This window comes from Rhamphochromis sp. 'chilingali', assembly GCF_963969265.1.
Source record: "Rhamphochromis sp. 'chilingali' genome assembly, chromosome: 1".
Classification (NCBI taxonomy): Eukaryota; Metazoa; Chordata; class Actinopteri; order Cichliformes; family Cichlidae; genus Rhamphochromis; species Rhamphochromis sp. 'chilingali'.
The window spans coordinates 49,445,800-49,466,340 of NC_137929.1; the positions used below are offsets into that span (position 1 = coordinate 49,445,800).

General features: G+C 40.0%; 1 protein-coding gene across 1 annotated transcript; it reads left to right on the top strand.

The window, feature by feature from the left end:
- The first annotated feature begins 71 nt into the window (after positions 1-71).
- On the top strand, positions 72-18,949 carry LOC308408447 (uncharacterized protein). Its single transcript, XM_080900688.1, has 5 exons — positions 72-483; positions 5,893-6,612; positions 14,646-14,822; positions 14,914-15,066; positions 16,160-18,949. Exons 1-5 carry the CDS (start codon positions 273-275, stop codon positions 17,083-17,085), a joined length of 2,187 nt encoding a protein of 728 aa, XP_080756814.1. The 5' UTR covers positions 72-272; the 3' UTR covers positions 17,086-18,949.
- Positions 18,950-20,541: the final 1,592 nt, after the last annotated feature.

A 20,541-nucleotide genomic window follows, 5' to 3' on the forward strand; every position in this document is an offset into this window, starting at 1 on the left:
ACTGTATCAATAACAAGATGAAGGAACTGTTTTTCAGCATGTTGCACATTCGTACGAACCTGTTTATCCTGTTTTCTGTGATATGAATAAAGTTTTGCAGGAGAAAAAACATTCCTCACGTGACTGGAGCAAACCACTGCAGAGCAGGGGAGGAGCCAAGAGCGGGGTGCACAGACATGGCTGCTGTTTGACGAAGCGGATCGAAATTAAAGGCGAGACACAAACCGTCACGTCAGTGTGGATCTGATCCCAACGTCTGTATCGCTTCATCGATGCTTGTATCGATCCGTCCAGCCTCAGCGGAAGCAGCGATGAGTTCAGCTCAGTATCTGAGAGAGTTCATCAAGGAGAGACTAACTGCTGTTTGTGAAGAAATCTTCTCAGAGGTTCAAAAAACCATCGTCCAGTATGAGGAGGAGATCAACCGTCAGCACAGACTGCTGGATATCAGCCGGACACCCGACAGAAACTCACACATCATAGGTATGGACATGTTTTTAACTCTGTGCTGTTCAAGCTCAGATTCTTCAGTGTGACTGACTTTACTAGAAGAAGTTAAACTGGGTGTTCCAGGTTTACTGTTGTTTGTCAGCATTTCGACAAAACTCCGGACGAAAATTGGAGTTTAAAAAGACCCGTGTTCAGACGTAAACACTACGACATAAATAGTCAGTAAGATTAAAAAATATAATGCTAATAATCAAATAACAGGATTTCAGTTGTTGGCCAGTATAGCCACCAACTCAGCCTGTAGATTAGTGAGTTAGAACTAAGAAACTATTCGCTGTTATTTATTTATTTATACTTACTGACTAAATTCAAACAGACCTGAGTTTACTTCAAAGGCTGAGCAGATGTAGGACAATTCAGTGTTTCCACAAACATGAAGAGATGTTTGTGGAAACACTGCAGGCAGACATGTGACCAAAGGCCATGATGTTACTGTAGAGACAGACTGACCCGCCTGTCAGGTCAAATGTGCAGTTAGTTTGTAGTAAAAGACTAACTATGATTAATCATTTCCCTAACAATCACTGCACCCCCACTCAATTTTAGATAGTCAGTGCACTGGTTTACATGCTGACACACCTGAGTGACAAACCGTCTGCTTCCCTGAGAATCTTTTTTGTTGTGTTTACATTGTCAGGCTGATTGTATGCACATCACCACTTTAACATCCTGTAAATTGCATCTGTCTGTTGATTCTGTTAAATGAGTTGTGTTATTGTTGGGATCCATGTGAGCAGCTGGTGAACTGATGGAAGCACATTTTCTTATTTTATGCAATTTTATGTACCTGCCTGTCAAGCTGACTGACCAACACAGTGTAACTTACAGAAGGTGAAGGCATCCATTCAAACGGGTCAGAGGCATATCAAGAAAACCATTACATGGGAACTACATTACAGAATTACACAATTAATAGTCTGATCACCAGGGTTCATTACATATATTTACCTTTGATCAAGACATTGTTTTTGTAACACTGCATGTAGATTATATTAACACAGACATATTTTGTATGAACGGCTGTTTGCAACTTGTTGTATTGGCAAATTCAGTGAAACCACTGAAAGGCATTGCAGCTCCATTTAAAGACACTTATCAGCACCAAGTGCTCTAAACTTACTATGACAGGTATGCTGCATGCTGAAATAAAGATAATTTACATACCAGCCTACTGGGAAAAAATCATTCCACTGTGGTGCGTTTATAAACTTTTGGTCAACGTGGTTGCTGCTAAGTGTCAATCATTCCCACCTCTTGAACTACAACCATTTTCTTCTGCTTATCCAGGACCGAGTTGCAGGACAGCAGCTTAAGCGAGGAAGTCTGTACCTCCCTCTTCCCAGCTAACAACGTAGCTGAGAGATATAATCTCTTCAGCATGTCTTGAACCTGGGTATCTTTTCTGGTGACATGGTTGAAAAACCTTTTCTGGGAGCCCAGGAGTCACCTAAGAGCTTTTCAGGTGCCTGAACTTCCTCAACTGGCAATTTCAATGTGGGGCAGTATTGACTCTACTATCAGCTTCTTACCTTATCTCTAACGAGGGGTCTGGTCAGTCTAGACCCTTTTGCTTTTGGTATCTTTCAGCTTCATTCACTAGCTCAGGCTCCTTCACCACTTGATAGCTGAGGATTGTGTGTCAGACCACCGCCTGACACACATTGGCTCTAACTCATAGGCCAAAGGTGTCAAACTCCAGGCCTCGAGGGCTGCTGTCCTGCTTGTTTTCCTACTAACTGGTAAATGGCCTGTATTTGTATTTGTATAGCGCTTTTCTAGTCCTTAGAAAAGCGCTTTACACAACCAGTCATCCACCCATTCACACACACATTCACACACTGGTGATGGCAAGCTACATTGTAGTCACAGCCACCCTGGGGTGCACTGACAGAGGCGAGGCTGCTGGACACTGGCACCACCGGGCCCTCTGACCACCAGTAGGCAACGGGTGAAGTGTCTTGCCCAAGGACACAACGACCGAGACTGTCCAAGCTGGGGCTCGAACCAGCAACCTTCCGATTACAAGGCGAACTCCCAACTCTTGAGCCACGATCGCCCCTTGAAGCTTCTTAATGGCAAAGCACACCTGATCCAGGTAATTGGCAGCAGGTAGGGCCAGGATATCTCAAAAACAAGCAGGATGCTGGCCCTCCAGAACTGGAGTTTGACACCCCTGCCCTAGGAGATGGGACTACAGGAGTGAGCCCATCTATCTTCTTCGGGCTCTAACTAGCTAGGGTATGGCAGGTTTGGCAAACTCCAGGCCTCGAGAGCTGATGTCCTGCAGGTTTTAGATAACACCCTGGGTCAACACACCTGAATCAAATGATTAGTTCATTACTGGGCTTCTGGAGAACTTCAAGAAATATTGGAAAGGTAGTTTAGCCGTTTAAATCAGCTGTGATGGATGAAGGACACATCTAAAACCTGCAGGACACCGGCCCTCGAGGCCTGGAATTTGCCACCCCTTTATCACGATATATATTTGAAAATTTGCAATAACGATATAACTGACAATATAATTGATGCGAGACAAAATACAGAATACAACTTCACAACTTTACTAGTGCAAAAAACCCCATCAATTTATTTTCACTTAAACAAGCAGCTGTTTTTTTGTGTGCATTAAAGCTCACTGCACACTGGATTATAAGGTGCACTGTCGATTTTTGAGAAAATTTAAGGCTTTTACGAGCACCTTATAGTCCCATAAATATGGTAATAACAATGGCCTTTTTGCATGTTCTACCAAAAAATTGTGCTTTGGTGGCTATCTGATAGACAAACACCAAACTAGTTCCACACCACTGAAGTTGCACCATTTTTACAAACCAATTCATCCATTTCACTCAACGATCCACTTTCCCCCTTCTCATCTTCCCTTGCCGCCATGCTTTTCCGGCCATGTGCGTATGAAGTCAAAGGCGCTCCACATGCGCGTTTTACCCATATTCTATCGCAATATTTTATTTTCTTATTGTTGCATAACATTGTACCGGTATTACTGTGAACAGTATAATATGGCCCAGCCCTACTCCCTACCCAGGTCTGGTTCCAGGGAGCATGTTTCTGCTATTGATTGTGTATACAAATGTTTTTGTTCACACTATATTTTAATATATTTAAATAATGCAAACACTTAAAAAACTCATAGGTGATAGTTTTTACCTCCCCAGTCAACTCAAACACTGTGTCTGGCATTTATGTAGTTTATCGAGTTTAGGCTATCAGGTCACTGTTTACCTCATAATGCTGATTGTGGACATTTCCAACTATTTACTTTGGAGGAGATTATAAAACTTTGTAAAAGGAGTAAATGAGTCAGGGAACACTTGGACACTTGGTGATTGAACTCTCTGTGATGTGAGAATGTAATTAAACTGTTTATTGGAGGGAAAGTTGCATGTTGAAAATTCCTAATTGCAACAATATCATAAATAAATAAGCATGTTCATGCACCTTTGTGTGTGTTATACCCTTGACTAAAGTTCAGGCGATGAGGTTTGAGGTGTAGATGAGAGACAAAAGAGACCAGTGGTGGAGGAGGCATGTGAAGAACAGAAGGAGAAAGAAATAATGGGAGATACATATGGAGTGTCCAAATTCATGGGCTGCATCCTTCTGAGGCCGCAATTGTAGGCCGTTTACGTCACAGTGACGCGACAAAGGCTGTCCAACTTTGTAGACTGTTCCGAATGCAGCCGACAAATGCGTCCTCCTTTTCCCCGAATTTGAAGGATGGTACGGGTGTGTCCTTCGTGGCCCACCATATCCCAGAATTCATAGCGCAGCCCAGCCAAGTTTTAATATTTCTCTTAATGCTCTTTTTGGGTCACAAATAAACTTTTAACATATTTTCAGGCGTGATTGTTGCTGTGTAAACTTCAAATATCTGCTTGGTTTATCAAGATATCACATATTTGCAGAAGTGCTCCGACGTTTTCAGAGACGTCTGTTATCCACCAGCTCGATAGTTAGCCGGGAGCTTGATGGTCAATAGAGCCGGCGAGAATAGCAAATTCACGGCACATCATTTCACTACCCAGGTTAATCATGATATATATGTCACTTAGATAACCTAAAAATGTTATTGTTTGGCTTTTTTCAGTTTTATTTGTTCGTGAGTAAATCGGTTTGGCTGAGATTAAAGTTATTAGATTAGATTAGTTAAAATAAAACTTCCCTTGGGTGGGTTCCTCCTTGGTTTTCACACAGCTGAATAAATGTCTAAGCTGTATTTAGGAATTTAAAATGTTTATCAGATATGTCCTTAGAGAACTTTCAGGAATCAGGAACATTCTAATAAGAGGTTTGGTAGGGTAGAAACAGTTAAGTGTTCCACCTCCTTTAGGTTAAGATGAGCAATTGGGGGGTGCTCAGGTCATTGCATCAGCACCTCACCGTATAACCCTGACTTCAGCAAATATAAGAAAAAAATTTGGTAATTTTTTTCATCATCTCCGTAACTTTCCTCCTTGATCCTTTGCTTATACTGAGGCTACTGGCTTGTGACTGGCTCTGGCTATTTTAGCTTCAGCCACTTTCAGCAACCTTGTTACCTTCTTTAACAGGTTCATGTTTAAGTTTCTGATAAGGGTTGTTAGAAACGTTTTCATGGCAGTCAACCTGCAGTTTACTTTGACGTTTTTGTTCACAGTGAGGAGCTTTGACATTAACAAAATGTGGTAACTGTAAATTTTACCAATCGAGACATCACTGTTTCAGTTTGCGATCGTAGGTAGCTTTGTTCTTTTCCACAAAGGCTTTTTTGTTCAAACATGCTTGATATCACGTAGCACATACCATCGTTTCACAGTGTCGTAGCCTTTAGCAAGTCTACTTATATGGTCACAACATTATGCTCATAATCAAAATCCCTGAATGCGATTTTCATTTTGAGCTTCACTGTTGAGCTCTATTGTGACGGTGGTTATTAACTTTCCCTGTTCAGACAGTCTTTCTGCTTCCTGACACCAAAACCCAACATAAATGCTGCAAATATGACAAGAGCAGTGTCAGCAGAACCCTATTAAGCTTGTATATTCACAAATTTATATATTTATATACTAATATATATAAGCTATGTGCTCTTTATTTCTGATGTGACATTTACACATTTGAGCCCTGAAACTTTTAATTTTAAGCATTGAAAATATGTATATATTTTCTGCTCATCAGTACCTGTAAATCCCCCCCCCCCCCCCCCCCCCCTAGCATCTGAGGGTGCCACCAGGGTGCCTCGTGTGATGAAAATATTATACATTCATATATTTCTTGAGCATGACTGGGACCTTACTGTGGCACCAGTTATGCTGAGCTTTGTAGTTTTTGTATAATTACATGAGTGACCTTGTTTGTTTGTTTTTTTTCTGTTTGTTTTAGTTCCTGAAGACCTCCCACAACTACACGACTGTGTGGAAAATGAGAGTGTGGATGAGCAGCAGGTCTGTAACCAGGAGATGAACTCCAGTTTAATCTTTTTCCAGATTAAAGAGGAACAGGAGGACCCAGAGCCTCCACAGATTAAAGAGGAACAGGAGGAACTGTGCAGCAGTCAGGAGGGAGAGCAGCTTGGACTGAAGCAGGAGGCTGATACCTTCATGGTGACTCTAACTTATGAGCAAAGTGACCACAGTGAACCAGAACCAAACAGTGAGCAGTACCTTCCTCTCAGCTCTCCTGAAGCAGAGCTGAAGAAGAGAACAGATCATGGTAAAAGTCTAGACGACACTCTTGTGTCAGACAGTCAGAGTAAAACTCATACAAGGAAAAATTCTGTGCAATGCAACACCTGTGGAAAAATGTTTCCCTATAGATCCCATCTGATTACACATCTGAGAGTTCACACAGGTGAGAAGCTGTATTCTTGTACCGTTTGTGGGAAAAGATTTGGTCAGAAATCCGATTTGGAACGTCATGTAAGAATTCACACGGGGGAGAAACCGTATTCTTGTGCTATTTGTGGTAAAAAATTCAGAGAGAAGTCGGGTATGGAGCGACATGTGAGAATTCACACAGGTGAGAAACCGCATTGTTGTAGCACCTGTGGGAAAAGATTCATTCAGATGATACAATTAAAGAAACACATGAAAATTCACACTGGTTAAGGTTTCATGTGGGACAGCTGTGAGTCATAGCAGCGTGTTGGTGGTAGAGCTCACACTGACCAGAAGTCAAATTACTGCGACACCTGAGTGAAAAGCCATTCTCAAAGTGAAGGGAGAAGCTCACTTAAAAAAACAACAACCCAGAAACATTGTAATTCTTTATCAATCAAAACACAAGAGTGATTTATTTGTTGAGACTTTTATTCGTAAAACAGAAGCAACAAAGGTTGTTGGTTATAAATTGATAATGCTGCCCATTCATACTTAGCATTAAGGCTAAAGTGTGACTCAGCTGCCACTGGGACACAAACGTCAGTAAAAGAGCAGTACGTTCTGAGTAAACTAATCATGTTCTATGTTGGTTGTAATTCACTTTTTATTTGAATAAATGTATTTTTATAAATATGCAACTTGACCTGCTCCTAAATAATGTAAAGCTGAATTTCTGTTGTTATTACTGCAGCCCACATGCAGTACCATCATGGCCCACCAGGAAGCACTGTTAAAATTGTTTCAGGGAAAACCTGACATTCTTACATTTCATGAAGGTTCTAGTTCAGTATGCTCCTGTTCTTTTATTTTATTGTTTATTGGAGTTAATTATCCTTTCTCAAAGTTTAAATAAATATTTCATCAAAACTTCTTTTGAGTATTTTTTTTCTGTGGTATCTCTAGAAAATGCTTTCCCTGCTCTGGATTTCAGATAAATACGGCCCGGTGTATTATAGTTTCTGTTTGCCTTTCCATCCTTTAACAAGATGCACGAGTTGTAGCTGCAGTAACAAATTTTTTTCTGAGTTTTCTCATTGCTTTTTGCTCATCAAATCAGTCATTATTTGTATTTTATTAGATTTTATGTCATTATGTGGTACAGAAAAATACTCAAATTCAGATTCCTGGTGCCAAAATTATATATATATGTAAATAACCCTGAATGCCTTTCCTTGCACCTTATTTTGGCACTCATTGCTGTTTTCTACTACCAACTTCCTGTTCGGGTGTAGAAGCTTTTATTTTGATGGGACGATTTCCTGTAAACTGTTTTGGCGCAGTTTTCAGCAGCAGTTGCGGGAGTTTTGAAATGTGATGGCTTAACGGAGCCTATGGAGATTTCTTTTGTCATTAGAAGCCCCCTTGATAGAGGCACAAGGTATGGTTATGATATAAATAAGGACACGTTTAGATGTTTTTGTGACTGTCGCTACATTTGTTAAATGTTACGTTGAAACGAACTTCATGTTATTTTTTTATTTTTATTTTTTTCTCTTTTTTGTATTTTCTCTTTTTAAGGAGAAGGATGTACATCAAAAGGTCTGCTCCACAGGGCCATACTGAGGTCCCGCACCCACCCTCAAATCCCATGGGAAATTTTCCAGTGTTTAATTGACTCAGCTCTTAAATACAGTTTGTTTAAAAAAAACAAAAAAACAAGAGTTTTTCAGAGTTTAGAAGAGCATTCATTCATTCCGTATTTCCTAATTGTGCTCGGCCAAGAATATTTTAATAAAAAAGTGTAGCTCTGTCAGGAACTTTAGACCAGCTACACAAGCTAAACGTTAACATCAATGATGATGTTAAGTCATGTAGTTATAACTAATACCACGGTTGTCATTTTTTCTATGTGCCACCAGCACATTTATCACAAGCAAAGAGTAATGCTGAGGCTAATTGGTCACAGATTTTGATAGGCACTCTTGTCACTTATCCATGGCAATCTATCTGGTAGTTGTTGAAAATTTACTCAGACTATAGGGGGGAAAGTCAGTAGATCATCAAAGTGATCATAAATTCAAACTGAACTTTTAAACCAATCCATCAAGTACTGGAAGATCATCCACTAGTGATGGAAACTCATAACAGCCGTTTCATGAGCTGAAGATATTCAGAAAAAGGTGAAATAAAGTGGACCCATGGTTTTAGAGCTGCAACATATTCTGTCAATGCATATCCTTTATTTATAATTGGCCTAATGACACATAAAACATCCAGTATAGTAACAAGAGAAAATTATTGGGTGTATCATTTTCTTATGCCCTCTGTTATATAGAACAAAATGTTGAGTCTCCTTATATATCAGTCCATGGGACAGACTAGAAACTTTGCATAAACATGCTTCTCGCTGTCATCTCGGCTTCCCACTGAGTTTCATCCTTATGTCATTTTTAAGTAATGACGCTTACTGCCTCTGCTGAAACCCTTACAACAGAGTCCTCAACTCCTTTGGTGCTTTTGGGATACCAATGGTTGAAATTACAGATGTGCAAAGATGTTAAGGTAACCTCTGTAGAAAGAGTCGACTATGTGACTATTTATGAGGTCTGGTAGTAGTAATTTGTAATTTGCCCCTCTTTGGTTATGTATGTGTGGATGAACATAATTTTATTTTGCAATTTAGGAAAATTTTTTTTTTTTTTTTTTTTTTTTTTGGCCTGTCCCGTTTGGCTCTTTTGCCATCAGAATTGTTGTCTAAAGGCAAAGAAAGATGCCCAACGGATTTACTTTACCAAATTGACCATCCCAGCCTTGCCATAATGGTCCATTTGATTCACCTTTTATTGTTTATTTTATTTTCACTTGCTGAATACGGGACAGACTTGACTGGAGGAAAGAAGGGGAGAAAGAAAGAGGGAAAGAGAAACAGCTGAGAAGAGGGACGGGGGAGAAGGGCAAAAGACAAAAACCAACAGAACGGGCAGAGAAAAAAATGCATATATCAATCACCTGGGTCACCTGCTGAGAAAGAAAAAAGAAAACAAGCAGAAGAGAACAAGAGTAATAGAATAAACAACATCACAATGATATATGGGAATATGACAGTAAATACTAAATATTAAACATTATTGTGCAGCACATAAGATCAACAGCACACAGTGTGCTTTGAGGTAGGAGCCAAAAAGGTTGTAGTTTGTGGGTGTGATCACCCGTGTGTACACCTGTGAGCATGGACGCGCTTGTTTTTGTTTTTTTAAAAAGGTTCCTTCATGTAATGATCTGCTAGAGGGTGTGGGGGGGCCACAGCCCCACCCTCCAGGGCATGAAGCAGGTATAGAGGAGATCAAAACTCCAGACATCCAGAGGCCCCCAGAACACAAGAGACCAATGAAGACCAACAGAGGGGCAGCTGCGCCACTGTCCCAGAAAGAGCTGAGGAGAGTCCCAGATGAGGGCTCACTCAGCAGCCGCGGAGCAGAAGCCAGGGGGAGTTGCAGTGACGCGCCCGTGAGCTCCGCCGGCAGCCAGCCGTGCCTGAGTGACCGAGCCCCAGGCCGAGAGGCCGGGGGCACCCCACCTCCGAAGTGGCCCGAGCGAGCCCCAGGCTCCAGGCCCCGATAAGCGGCCATCAAGGAGTGAGCCGGTGTGTACCTGGACGCCCATCCCCGGACACAAAGAACCACCAACGCACCGATGTCTGAGGGAGTCCGCCACTGGCAGGGGAAGTGTTATAAGGTTTACGATTGTAAGAGTGTGGATTATTTTTGCTTACACGCTGTTTCTATGTATACATCCCCAGCTCTTATGGTGAAATTGATGGTTTACTGCCATTAAACCTTCAAAACGTCATCAGTAAAGTGTCATCCTTCATTCGGGGGGGTTCGCTACAATATGTATGTGTGTGTATATATGTATATATATATATATATATATATATATATATATTTATTTATTTATTTATTTATTTATTTTTAAAGTATGAAATCAATAGAAAATTAACTCCAGAATCCAAAGGTCTTGAACAATATGAAAAGAAATAGCATGACACCGAGGCAAAGACTTGACAACCAGATATGAGGAGGAGAGTTACCCTGAGGGGGAAATTTACAAATTCCAGCAGCCTGGATGAATTTGAGGACGTTCTTTTCCTTTGACTCACCTTTTTCAGACTGAAGACATGCTATTATGTTTTATCTGTTTTTATTTTTCAGTTACAGAAGAAATGCATTGAATAAAACAAAGTTTAATATTGATTAGTCTGAGCTGGATTATTATTATTATCATCATCACAGCATTCGTTTAAGCAGATTTCTAAAAAGCCAGCAGGATAAAACAGAGTGAGACTTTGTGCCGATGTAGAGCTGCATGACTGTGCTTAAAGTGCCACTAAGTATACATCAAGACTAAATATAAGCACTTAATGGCATTCTGTGTTTTACAAGCTGTTTATTGAAAAAAACAACTTTAATGTTCTGATTGAGTTAGCTTATTTTTGTAGAAAATCAGGGGCTTCCTTCATTTCCTGAGTCATCATTGCTTATATCTTCATCCTTTTTCAGTGAGTGAAGTAAGGGACTTTTCCAGCGCAGTGTTTAGAGTGCTTCATTTGGTGAAAGCTCATAATGCACATTTCAGATAACTAATAAATAATTCAGATCTAAGGATATTGATGGAATAAAAGGCACACAGTTATGTGCTCAATGTTCTGCTAAATCCTCAATACAAACATATTACGCTGCAATGTAATGAACACGGTTACACAAAGACTGTCTGCAAATATTTACTAAACCGTTCTATGTACTACAGCATGCACATAATGGTAAACATACTGGGTGCAGAATTAATTTAACTCAGCGGTCCCAGACCAGTTTATGTCCGACAATATTTTCAATACAACAAAATAAAACCAGTACCGCTACCAGAAAATTGAAGCTTTATTCATAACACACGGGAAAAGACCCAGGGAAACAGAGTTAATGATAAACACGTTAAAAACAACAACTATAAAAACCCTGAAAACCATAAATTTCACACCCGAGCCTCAGCTCTCGCGGCACCTGTCTGTGGCTAATAAATACTGGTCCTTGTCAGGCCACCTGAGTCCAAAAACTGGTGGTAACATAGCCAGAAATAAAATTTATATTTACTGAACTGTAAAGCTTAAGTCACGTAAATCACTAGTATTTCAAAACGAGTCTGTTAAATATTCCTGATTTATCTGGATGCAGCAGACACAAGATACTCCAATAATAGTCGTCTGTATATAAAATGATACTGAGCTAAAGTATTAATATTTACCACAGAAGGTAAAGAAAGCTTCTCCAGATGAAACCCAAGCCAAATGAAGCCTGTCGGTGTAATGGTCACCCTTGAACTTTTTCACCAGTGCAAGTGCAATGCAGTAGTTGAGAAATGTGTACAGAAGAAAAGATAACTACTATGAAAAATTATTCACTTTTACACAGATTTTTTCTTCTTTTACAGTCTTGGCTTATTAATTCTGAATGAAACCTATAAAAACTTTGTGATCTGTTTTCCTGTTTTTCTTCACAGGAAACCAGACTGATAGTCACTCCGTTCTCTCCAGCTCTCTGTATTTCATCAATATAACCATTCTGACCTTTAACCCTTTCCATTTTGAAATATGATGTGTGGAGCGTAAAACCATTGTGTTTATTACTGATGATATACCAATGAAAGCACTGTAAAGTCCCCTTCAGTTTGAACTCTCAGTAAACTTGATCCAACACTGGAAAATCACATAGATCAGCACTAGATGACAATTTATTGTTGTTCTCATTTCATGCGTCACGTCTTTGAGAAGGATCACATCTCACAACATATAGACTGTTCTGAGCATGAGTGATCAATATATAATGTCTGTTTGTTTTATTTATGGGACTTCATTAAAGCTTTTTATTCCCACATTTTCACTCTGAACATAATGGAAGATGGACTGTGCTCTGTTAATGGGAGATGTTTTTGCAAGGGAGTGAGATAATCAAGTCTTATGGCTCAGAGTAATGGTGGTAATCAGAGGGCACGAAAGTCCCTGTTTTTCTGATGAGATCATGAGGGGGATTTGACATAAAGAGTGGGTGAGTGAACCACTCTATAAAACTGAGAGCCCTTGATGTAAGGAAGTTCACTTTCGGTTGTGCTCTGGTCTGTGTCTCTACAGCTTGATCTCCTCCTTTTTGTCTGTTTTGTCTTTTTTAGTTTTCTTGGTGTATTGAAAGTTTCTTTCAGTGAACTATTCTCCATATTAATGTTTCATCTCATGTGGAGTTTTTTTTCTTTGCATGCTTAAAAAAATGCTTGTAACATCTGGCTTGATTTTTTTTTTTTGTTCAACAGCTGACCACTGACAGCAAATTTTCTGGTTCCTTTGCTCTGACATATTTACCAGCTGAATGTCTGGTGTAATCTCAAAACTTCAAAGACCAGAGAGGAAAAACTCAGAATCTGAAGCTGAAACACACTTTGATTTTCTGTGGAGAAAGAGAAACCAGCATATTTACTGCTGCAAAGAGGACAACAAAGAACATCTCACTATGGATCTCTGAATTCCAGGAGAACATCTGCTCTCGTCATGATAAGGTGATGAAGATTTTCTTTTTTTACTGATCAACAGAGTATCTGTTAGGTCTGCATAATGGATAAACATAAATGCCATGAAACAGTCAAAGCTGCAGCAGAAAGGAAGAATGATGTTTTACACTCAGCAGCAGAGCCAGAGACCAGAGCTGGATTCTTAAGATATTTGCATAAAATTACACTGAATCCAAACACAGCACATAAAGAGCTCGTACTATCTGAAGGGAACCGAAAAGCAACATTAAAAGAAGGCGGACAGTTTTACTCTTGTCATCCAGAGAGATTCACTGAATATGAACAAGTGCTGAGCAAAGAGAGTCTGACTGGACGTTGTTACTGGGAGGTGGAGTGCAGAGGAGGAGCAGTTTATGTAGCGGTCGCATACAAGAATTTCAGCAGAACAGGAGGTTTATATCACTGTGGATTTGGACTAAATGAGAAATCTTGGGCATTACGTTGTGACACAGACAGTTATATATTTTACTACAACAAAGTCCAAACTGTCCTCTCAGGTCCTCGGTCCTCCAGAGTAGGAGTGTACCTGGATCACAGAGCAGGTATTCTGTCTTTCTACAGCGTCTCTGAAACCATGACTCTCCTCCACAGAGTCCAGACCACATTCACTCAGCCGCTCTATGCTGGACTTGGTCTTGTGTGTTATGGAGTCACTGCTGAGTTCATTCAAGTTGAGACTGAAACACTGGGTGGACTGAACTTTTGCTGTTGTGGCCCCAAAATTAAGGAATAACTTGCCCCTCCATGTTAGGCTGGCCCCAACACTTGAGATTGTTAAATCACTTGAAAAACTTTTTCCCAAGGCATTTGATTAGTAGTACCATTCAGTTTTTGGTCACTTTTAATCTTCTTTAGTTTGTTCATTTTATTTATTGTATATTTTATTTTATTCATTTTTACTATTTTTTATTTATTTATTTTATTGTTATTGTATTTTCTTTTTCTGTGTAATGATTGGTTTTCTAACTTTTATCACTGTTTTTCACTGGAAAGTACTTTGGTCAAACATGTTGTTTTTAAAGTGCTCTATAAATAAAGTTGGATTGAAGTAAAACAAATAGGTTTATCTTGAACCCTGATTTTCAGAGTGTGCCTCAGGGAAATCCAGCCCTCCTACAAAAGAGTGCACAAAGGTATTAGTATGTGCAAACTCATTCGGGGTCGGAGTGGGTGGGCTGTCCCATCTCGCTTCCATCGCAAAAAACGAAGTTCAAAAAGACTGAAAACAAACGTGCAATAAAGTCACAAATTTAAGAAATGCCAGAGGGTTTTTTTTTCTCAACGTGGCCCTAAATCTCCTTTGTAGAGAGAGCCACACACCAAACGCACAAAGCGTTTACTGAATCAGTCACGTGGTACGGCCGAACGTCAACACGAAGGTCATCAAAACGAGCCCGACACAGACGTCTGTCATTTTTTCCCTGTCCACGTTTCACTCCAGTAGGTGGCAGCAATACACCTGTAAGCTGGTTTGCCAACTGCCATCAAGCTCAGAAGAAGGAGAAGGAAGGAAGTGGAGGGGCAAGTGTGGCTGTTTGAGTGGAGCGGTGTGTGCAGACATGGCTGCTTTTTAACGAAGCGGACTGAAGTCGGAAGAGCGACACAAACTAAAGTATTGATCCCGTCACATCAGTGTGGATCTGATACCAACGTCTGTATCGCTTCTATAGATGCTTGTATCGATCCGCTCAGCCTGAGTTGAAGCAGCAATGAGTTCAGTTCAGTATCTGAGAGAGTTCATCAAGGAGAGACTAACTGCTGTTTGTGAGGAAATCTTCTCAGAGGTTCAAAAAACCATCGTCCAGTATGAGGAGGAGATCAACCGTCAGCACAGACTGCTGGATATCAGCCGGAAACCCGACAGAAACTCACACATCATAGGTATGGACATGTTTTTAACTCTGTGCTGTTCAAGCTCAGATTCTTCAGTGTTTGGTTGATTGGTGATAAATCTGAATCTTTGTTCCTCAAGACCCCCTACAACAACACAACTGTAAGGAAGAGGAGGACCCAGAGCCTCCACAGATTTACGAGGAACAGGAGGAACTCTGCAGCAGTCAGGAGGGAGAGCAGCTTGGACTGCTGGAGACCATCTGTGAACCTGATATAATGTCACACAGAATAGGTATGTAAACTGTGATGGTAGTAATAAAAATGAATTAGGCCTGCAGCTATTGATTATTCTATCAAATAATGGATTAATTGGATAAGAAGTACTTTTGTCTCATTAATGTACAATAATAAATATTATAAAGAGAAAAAACACTTTCAGAGTGAACAGAGGCTTGTTAGGTTGGACACTGAAGTATTATTATTATTAAATAAAATCTACACCATCAAAACATCTTGTTCTCTTTTCAACAGCACAAAACTGTCCTTTGATTAAAATCAGAAAGTCTTCCAAGAGGACAAAATAATTTTTTATGCCATAGTTTAGATTGCAGATATCTATATGAAATATATTATTTGGCTTTGATCTTTGACTGTACTTGAAATTAACCTAAATACTAAGATCACGTGTGTCCTGCATGAGGATAGGGATTTGTGTTGGTGTGTGGGGCTGTAGCCTGTAAGTTTATATAAATCCAAAAGTAATGTAATGAACAGTGTAACGAATAACTCCTTCCAGGTGGAAATAACTGTAACAATGACCTGACACACACAGTGTTTGACGTGTTGTTTTCTTTTATTTTGCTTGGTTTAGCAGTTCGCGTTTTGGGTTTAAGGCACTCTCGAGCCAGGAGTCAGCTCCCTCCGCAGCTCCTGCACTGCACACACTCCTGTCAGTCTCACCTGTTACTATATATATGGAGAGAGTCATTAGTCAGCACACACACCTGTCCCCTCTGCTGCCCTGACACCGCCTCAAGAGTTCACTGCACCACCCTTCCACTGCAGCGGGGCAGAGACCACACCCCTCCCATAGTAGCATACTGCATTACTTTAAAGAACGGTTATGAAATGCCTTCGACATGCACACACATGCAATTAATTTGCATGTATGTAATGCCTTTGATATGCTGCTTGGAGATAGTCGGGACTCTCAAAGTGGAGCCAGTGAGAACCTAATAACAATAAGAGAACCATTAAAAATTTGAATCGTTAAGTGATTTGAGAATGGAATTGGAACAGCTAAATCCTCATCAAATCTGATCACTACTGAGGGGTCAGATCAAATGTTTTCTCAACAGCTTGTTTTTCTGCATTTGTCTCTTCAGACCTCCAACAGCAGCATGTTGGTGAGGAAGAGGAGGGTCTGGGTGAGGAAGAGGAGGGTCTGGATGAGCAGCAGGTCTGTAACCAGGAGAGGAACTCCAGTCTGGACCAGGAGGACCCAGAGCCTCCACAGATTAAAGAGGAACAGGAGGAGCTCTGCAGCAGTCAGGAGGGAGAGCAGCTTGGACTGAAGCAGGAGGCTGATGCTTTAGCAGACAACACTGCTGCTTCAGAGAGTCAAACTGAAGCAAGGGAAAAGTCTCTACAGTGTGACACTTGTGGGAAAACGTTTCAGTATAAATGCTTACTGGCTGCACATTTGACAGTCCACACAGGAGAGAAACGGTTTCCTTGTAGCAAATGTGGCAAAAAATTCAGTCAGCTGACACGCTTGAAAAATCACATGAGAATTCACACAGGTGAGAAGTCGTATCCTTGTAGCACCTGTGGAAAAGAATTCAGTAAAAAATCAGCTCTAAAATCTCACGTGAGAGTTCACACAGGCGAGAAGCATCATTGTTGTAGCATCTGTGGGGAAAGTTTCATCTGGAATATGCAGTTAATACGGCACAGGAGAATTCACACAGGTGAGAAGCCATATTTTTGTGGTACCTGTGAGAAGAGATTCATTCGGAAGATACAGTTAAAGGATCACATGAGAATTCACACTGGCGAGTGTCCGTACTCGTGTAACAGCTGTGGGGAAAAGTTTATTGACCTATCAGCATTGAAAGCTCACGTGAGAATTCACACAGATGAGAAGTCGTATCCTTGTAGCACCTGTGGAAAAGAATTCAGTAAAAAATCAGCTCTAAAATCTCACGCGAGAGTTCACACAGGCGAGAAGCACCATTGTTGTAGCATCTGTGGGGAAAGTTTCATCTGGAATATGCAGTTAATACGGCACAGGAGAATTCACACTGATTAACTGTTTCATGCTTAGAGAATATGGGGACAGCTGCGAGTTATAGCAGTGTGCTGGTGGTAGAGCCGACACAGAGGAGCAGCCTTTTGCAGGAGTCTGCTCCTGTTGTGTAGACTTGTTCTTTGTTTATTATCCAGGGATCGAGTTCTGTTATTGTTCTACTGAAGCCTCGTCTTTTTCTTTTTTAATCAAAGCAAGAGTAACCAAAGCTGAGTGTGTTCATTCAGGTTTTTAAGTCTCAGACAAACATCTGGTTTTAGTTTTTATATATACTTGAATATATTGTCTCACAGTCACACAGTGTAATGATTTTCAGGCATGGTACTTGGACTTTGCTGTTGTTGTTGTTGTTTTTTAATATAAAAAAATCCAGCTGTGTCTGCTAAATGCAGAATAAACTAAATAAAGATTACCTTCAAACTTCTTTTGACAGAGTTTCACTTTCAGGAGGAAAATGTTTTAATAAGTCACTTATTGTGAATTACAAAGTCTGTGGCACAAGAAATCCAACAGCAAATGTCTTCTGCCTGTTGTAGCTGCTACTAGGAGTGTTTATTTGTTGTAGGGTGACATGTTATCAGAACGAGTGCATAATCAGCTCAAACCTGTCTGTCTAGAACACTTCCCTGTGGCGCAATGGACAATCATCTGACTATGGATTTAAAAAAATCCAGGTTCAACTTCTGGCTGCTTTAGTCTCTTTGCGGCCTCCCTATGAGGGCGAGAACACACTTTATGGACATGTAGATACTGGGTAAGGGAGAGATGCTGGTGCTATTAATCGTTTGGATTCAAATGAAGGTTAGAACAGCAGCTCTAATGTCTTGTGTGGATGTAACTATACTGAAAATATCACAGTGTCACGTCAGTGCACTCGTAGAATAAAAAAAACAAGAGCTTCATTTCTTTGAATAATAATTTTATGTTGTTTCTCTTCTACTTCACGGAGAAGTCAGTAGTTCTTTATTGATCACAAAGATTTTTTTCTCACTTTGTGCATTTGTGAAGACTGTGTCATTTCATCTGCATTGATCTGTTTGTCTGCTGTTTGTGACTCAGCAAACACTGCAGGAAGTTTACTTTTCATTATTATAATCAATGAGGAGTTCATTGTATTTAATGTGAACAAACTCAGGTTATTTTTAAAAAAGGAAAAAGGCTTGTGTTCATTCCAGGATCTGACAATGTGAAGCTAATCTGAGAGAATAAATGAAGCAGTTTTCCTCCTTGGTGCTTTTGCACTGATTTTAGTTTGTTGGCAGTAAGTTCACGAGCTCTGTGTGTCTGACTTGATTTCATATGCAAGAAAATGATTAAACACAACTGAACCTGCAGAAAACATTAAAGTGAGACTGAAAGACAACTGTCACACAGAGCTGAGGGAGACACCTGGTGGACAAACACAGACATGACAACAAAAAACACTAAAGCGCAGAGGGATGACAAACGGCTGGAAATAACTCCAGGAAAGGATTGCTGTGCATCAGAAAAGCACTCAGCACACACTAATATCTTGTTGGCTTCATTAAGGAAGTGAAACTGGCTGATAGTGTAGACACCAGGCTGTTTTTAATAACTGGTTTGTTTTTCAATCTGAGCTCCAAAGGTTGAAAACACAAATCCTTTTTCATGATTTCCTGTCCTGTCGACACATCACTGAAACAGGCATCGAAGTGAACGGTGGCTTTAAACCTGGAAGAGAGGAGAACTAGGGACAGAGCCAAGCTAACGACAAAGAACAGGACACTTTCTCTCTCTCTCTTAAGAGAGACACAAATAATTTGTGTGGAATCTTATTTAATGCAGAACAAATAAATAGTCTGAAAATAGTTAATTCAAAAAAGCCGTGGCTGCATTTTTGGGTAAATAGCTGCATATAACTTTGTTGTCTGCAAAACTTATGCATAGATTTTTAATATTTACGATTTATATTTGCATTTCAAATTATGAAAATGATTCGTTAAACATGTTTGTGGTTGTAACAGTAAAAAGTATCACTTTTTTCTACTCTGATTTTATGTTTTTTGTCTGATTTAAGATCAATTGTGTTAATACAGTATGTCAAAATGAAAAAAAAACTGTAAATTCACATAGGTTGTGCTGAAAATAATGATACCAAACAAGGGAAGATAAACTGTTTTTAAAGGTGAAATGTAGAGGGAAAATCAAAAGTACCGTAGTCAAAAACAGCCAACTACACCCTGGACCCCAGAGGGTTAACCCTTTAAGGCATGGCTATTCAACTATGAAGTTAGTTGGGCCAGATTTTCAAACCGAGGAATTTATCTGGGCCAGATATTTTTTTTGAAGCCAGTAAGCAGCAGATCATGATCAATTTCAAACCCACACAACTGTACTGAAAAACAAGTATTTTTTTTATTCCTATTCCCCTGTAAATCTGGTGACCTCTCACAAATGCAAACCAAAAGGTCCATTTAAAAAAAAAAGGGAGCTATAACTAAACTATTTTTTGCACATTTGAAATAATAATAATAATAATAATAATAACAACAAAAAAAACATTTTGATAATTCCCTTTCAAATTAAAATAAATATTTCGCTGACCACTCACTTTTCCTGCCATGGATGGAGCCCCATCCGTCACAAACAGACACGCTTCATATCCAGACCATTTCTCTGTGTTTCTGCCAGGACCACAGGCAGGGCCACTCACAGGTTGCTTCTGGGCCGCATTTGGCCCGCGGGCCGCCATTTGAATAGGCTTGCTTTAAGGCTTATCGGAGCAGGCACACTTTGTTTTGCATAACTATTTTTAAAACCTAGTAGAATTGCAACCACATAAGCTAGCAAAGGATGAAAATGATGTTTTCTATTCAAAGTAGGAAAAAATGGAGACCAGGCAAAGTCAGAGCTGAAAACTTTTTCTTTTAACTTTTTTTAATTTTCACCTTGAAAGCAGAGTTTTTACTGAGATATTTTATGAGTTGACAGCACCATGTGCTACTTTCTCTCTGCTGATGTGAGTAAATGGAGCTCACCCACCTGTCTGTTTTTCTATGTCTATAAGCAGCAGGTACACCACCTACTGAAACTAGAGTGAAGTGCACCAAAACCTCTGTTAGTCGTGATCACGTGACATGGGTGTTTTGAACCACGCTTCAGAGTTGTGTTTGAAAACATCTGTGCTCCAGAAGCTTGACTCAATGTAGAAACATCTTTTTATAGCGTCCCATCCGCACTATCACCTCTTCACTACGCTCCAGCTCCAAAGGTTAACTGTAGAGTCAAAGTGAATTCCCAAAGAAGGAAAGCTTGTAACTCTCTCCAATCTCTTCAAATCTTCATCAGTGAGCTTCCACTTTTTTTTTGTGGTTCACTTGTCCAGCATATTTATTCAGGTAAATTAATCATAACAAAATTTAAACCAAAGCAAACCTTTCATTCTGAGCTTGCAAGGACCTCTCTCACCACTGACTGGTTAGTCAGTCCTACTTTTGC

Excerpts from the sequence above, each read along its gene's own strand:
- LOC308408447 (XM_080900688.1), top strand. The coding sequence starts at position 273 with ATGCTTGTATCGATCCGTCCAGCCTCAGCGGAAGCAGCGATGAGTTCA. Across the intron at positions 484-5,892 it reads CAGAAACTCACACATCATAG|TTCCTGAAGACCTCCCACAA; the intron begins GTATGGACATGT and ends TGTTTGTTTTAG. Across the intron at positions 14,823-14,913 it reads CAGAAACTCACACATCATAG|ACCCCCTACAACAACACAAC; the intron begins GTATGGACATGT and ends TTGTTCCTCAAG.